Genomic DNA, 3019 nt, shown 5'->3' with positions numbered 1-3019 from the left:
CACGTCTAGAATCGTCACCTCCTGCTTGTTGGATCCAGTCCCTCGTGTCGGGCTGTTTATTTCTGAAGCCACTGACTCATGAGGCTTGTTCGTCCAAAATGGAGCGGACAGTCTCGCTGTGGCTGCGACTTTTCTCTCCGCTGCCTCCGGACACAGAGCTCTGTGCCTGTCAGGGTTCGAGGGTGAACCTCAGTGGGGCCCACGCAGCTGGGAAATAATATGCTTAAAATAAATAACGGGACATGCCGGTAGCAGAGGAACTAATAGGAACTAATAGACATTTATGAAATAAAATGACACTTTGATCAGCCAAGTGAGAATTCAGGTTTCAATCATTAAGAAACGGCCCATTATTCAGAGAGGGGCTTTGTCGTTGAAGCATGGGATTGGCAGGTGTGAGATTTCAGGTGAGTCGATGAAGAAAACGAAGCTGATGATTTAAAAAGACAGAAAGGCTGTGAGATGCCCTGAAGGAAGCCAAGCAAATACCCAGAGGAGGGGGGAGAGGCCCTGAGGTGGAACTGAGCCGAGAGAGAAGGAGTCAGAACAGCCAGGACGTTTGAAGCAGAGATTTCTCAGCCGATTCACACTCACCCGTGGGCAGGGCAGCTCTTAGATGAAAGCCAGGAAGCCGGGTGTGGGTCCAGTCTGCCCCCACGGCCCCTGCCCGACCCCAGGGGACGTGACCACTCAGGTCCCCTCACACCTTTGACTCAAAAGTCACGTAAAGAGAGAGGAGGGCGCCCGGCCATGTGGCTCAGTGGCTGAGCGTCGGCCTGTGAGCCAGGAGGTCAGGGTTCGGTTCCGGGTCAGGGCACGTTCCTGGGTTGCAGGCTCCATCCCCTGTGGGGGGCGTGCAGGAGGCAGCCGATCCGTGATTCCCTCTCATCATCGATGTTTCTCTCTCCCTCCCCCTCTCCCTTCCTCTCTGAAATAATAAAGGTATCTATAAAAATAAAATAAATAAAGAGCCGAGGGAGAGACATAATAGGGGAGAGTACGGGGAGCAGGCTCAGTGGAGGCGGGAGGTGGAGCTCCGTGGCTGCCGGCTGCCATCTTGGTTGGGTTAATTTGCATATAGTCGCTCTGATTGGCTGATGGGCGTGGCTTAAGGCGTAGCGAAGGTACAATCAATTACCATGTTTGTCTATTATTAGATAGGATGGTTTTAAAAGTAAAAGTAGGAGAAAACCTGGGAATAGTGTTTGCTTCGTTGGAGGCAGGCGAGGATGAGGATGGAAGGCGGAGTGTCTGGGCTGCCCTTCGCCTGGAGAGCAAACCTGGTGATTCTTACATTCAGTTAAGAGTTCTGACGTTCGCAGCTCAGAGTCACACCTCGTCTTGTCAACGGATCTCAGGCCCAAGCTGCTCATTCTGTGCCTTTCTCGCATGCTCTTTGTATTTTTATTTTTTCTTAAATATATTTTTATTGATTTCAGAGAGGAAGGGAGAGGGAGACAGAGAGAGAGAAACATCAATGATGAGAGAGACTCATCCATCGGCTGACGAAGCTGATGATTTAAAAAGACAGAAAGGCTGTGAGATGCCCTGAAGGAAGCCAAGCAAATACCCAGAGGAGGGGGGAGAGGCCCTGAGGTGGAACTGAGCCGAGAGAGAAGGAGTCAGAACAGCCAGGACGTTTGAAGCAGAGATTTCTCAGCCGATTCACACTCACCCGTGGGCAGGGCAGCTCTTAGATGAAAGCCAGGAAGCCGGGTGTGGGTCCAGTCTGCCCCCACGGCCCCTGCCCGACCCCAGGGGACGTGACCACTCAGGTCCCCTCACACCTTTGACTCAAAAGTCACGTAAAGAGAGAGGAGGGCGCCCGGCCATGTGGCTCAGTGGCTGAGCGTCGGCCTGTGAGCCAGGAGGTCAGGGTTCGGTTCCGGGTCAGGGCACGTTCCTGGGTTGCAGGCTCCATCCCCTGTGGGGGGCGTGCAGGAGGCAGCCGATCCGTGATTCCCTCTCATCATCGATGTTTCTCTCTCCCTCCCCCTCTCCCTTCCTCTCTGAAATAATAAAGGTATCTATAAAAATAAAATAAATAAAGAGCCGAGGGAGAGACATAATAGGGGAGAGTACGGGGAGCAGGCTCAGTGGAGGCGGGAGGTGGGTGGTGGGTGCCGGCCGCCCTGTCTCCAAGTCACTGTGAGACTCTGGCTGCCAGCGGGGATGGCGCTGGCGGGGCTCTGCCTCCTGTGACCCCGCCCCGCCCGGTCTGTTCTGCAGGAGGAGCCCTACGTGATGTACAGGAAGTCGGACAAGCCCCTGTTCGGAAACGACAGGTTCGAAGGGTACTGCCTGGACCTTCTGAAGGAGCTGTCCGCCATGCTGGGCTTCATTTACGATGTCAGACTCGTCCCCGACGGCAGATACGGAGCCCAGGACGACCAGGGCGAGTGGAACGGGATGGTCCGGGAGCTGATGGACCACGTAAGCCCCCCTGCCCCTCGGTGCCGACGCCGGGAAGCGCAGTGAGAAGTGAAAGGAGGGAGACGCTGAGTCGGGGTCAGAAGAAGCAGGTCACTCTTTTATCATGAGAGGAAGGGAGAGGGAGACAGAGAGAGAGAAACATCGATGATGAGAGAGACTCATCCATTGGCTGCCTCCTGCACGCCCCCTCCTGGGGGTCGAGCTCGCAACTCGGGCCTGTGACCTCCTGGTTCATAGGCTGATGTTCAATCACTGAACCGCACCGGCCAGACACATGCTCTTTTTAAAGACATCATTCTGCAGCTTTTCTGTTCATTCAGTTCCAGAACGTACGTGTGTCTGAGTCTGTCTGCCTGTCTGCCTGTGGGTACATCCTACCTTCTGGTTTCTGTTCCCTAAAAGAATACTCTTTCATAATCACAACCGCGTGAACCAGTGGTTCTCAACCTTCCTCATGCCTCGGCCCTTTAATACAGTTCCTCATGTGGTGGTGACCCCCAACCATAAAGTTATTTTCGTTGCTACTTCATAACTGTAATTTTGCTACTGTAAACAATATGTAATTATATATGTGTTTTCTGATTGT

General features: G+C 53.5%; 1 protein-coding gene across 1 annotated transcript in view; it reads left to right on the top strand.

Moving 5' to 3' along the window:
• Nucleotides 1-3019, top strand: part of GRIK1 (glutamate receptor, ionotropic, kainate 1) — a 152192-nt gene that overhangs the window by 133208 nt on the left and 15965 nt on the right. Inside the window, exon 13 of the mRNA XM_014536046.1 lies at nt 2230-2433. Within this exon, the coding sequence (XP_014391532.1) occupies nt 2230-2433 (204 nt within the window). The remainder of the gene's footprint in view (nt 1-2229; nt 2434-3019) is intronic.

This window comes from Myotis brandtii, unplaced genomic scaffold (genome assembly GCF_000412655.1).
Source record: "Myotis brandtii unplaced genomic scaffold, ASM41265v1 scaffold1557, whole genome shotgun sequence".
Lineage (NCBI taxonomy): Eukaryota > Metazoa > Chordata > Mammalia > Chiroptera > Vespertilionidae > Myotis > Myotis brandtii.
This window is presented reverse-complemented; position numbering and strand designations above follow the sequence as displayed.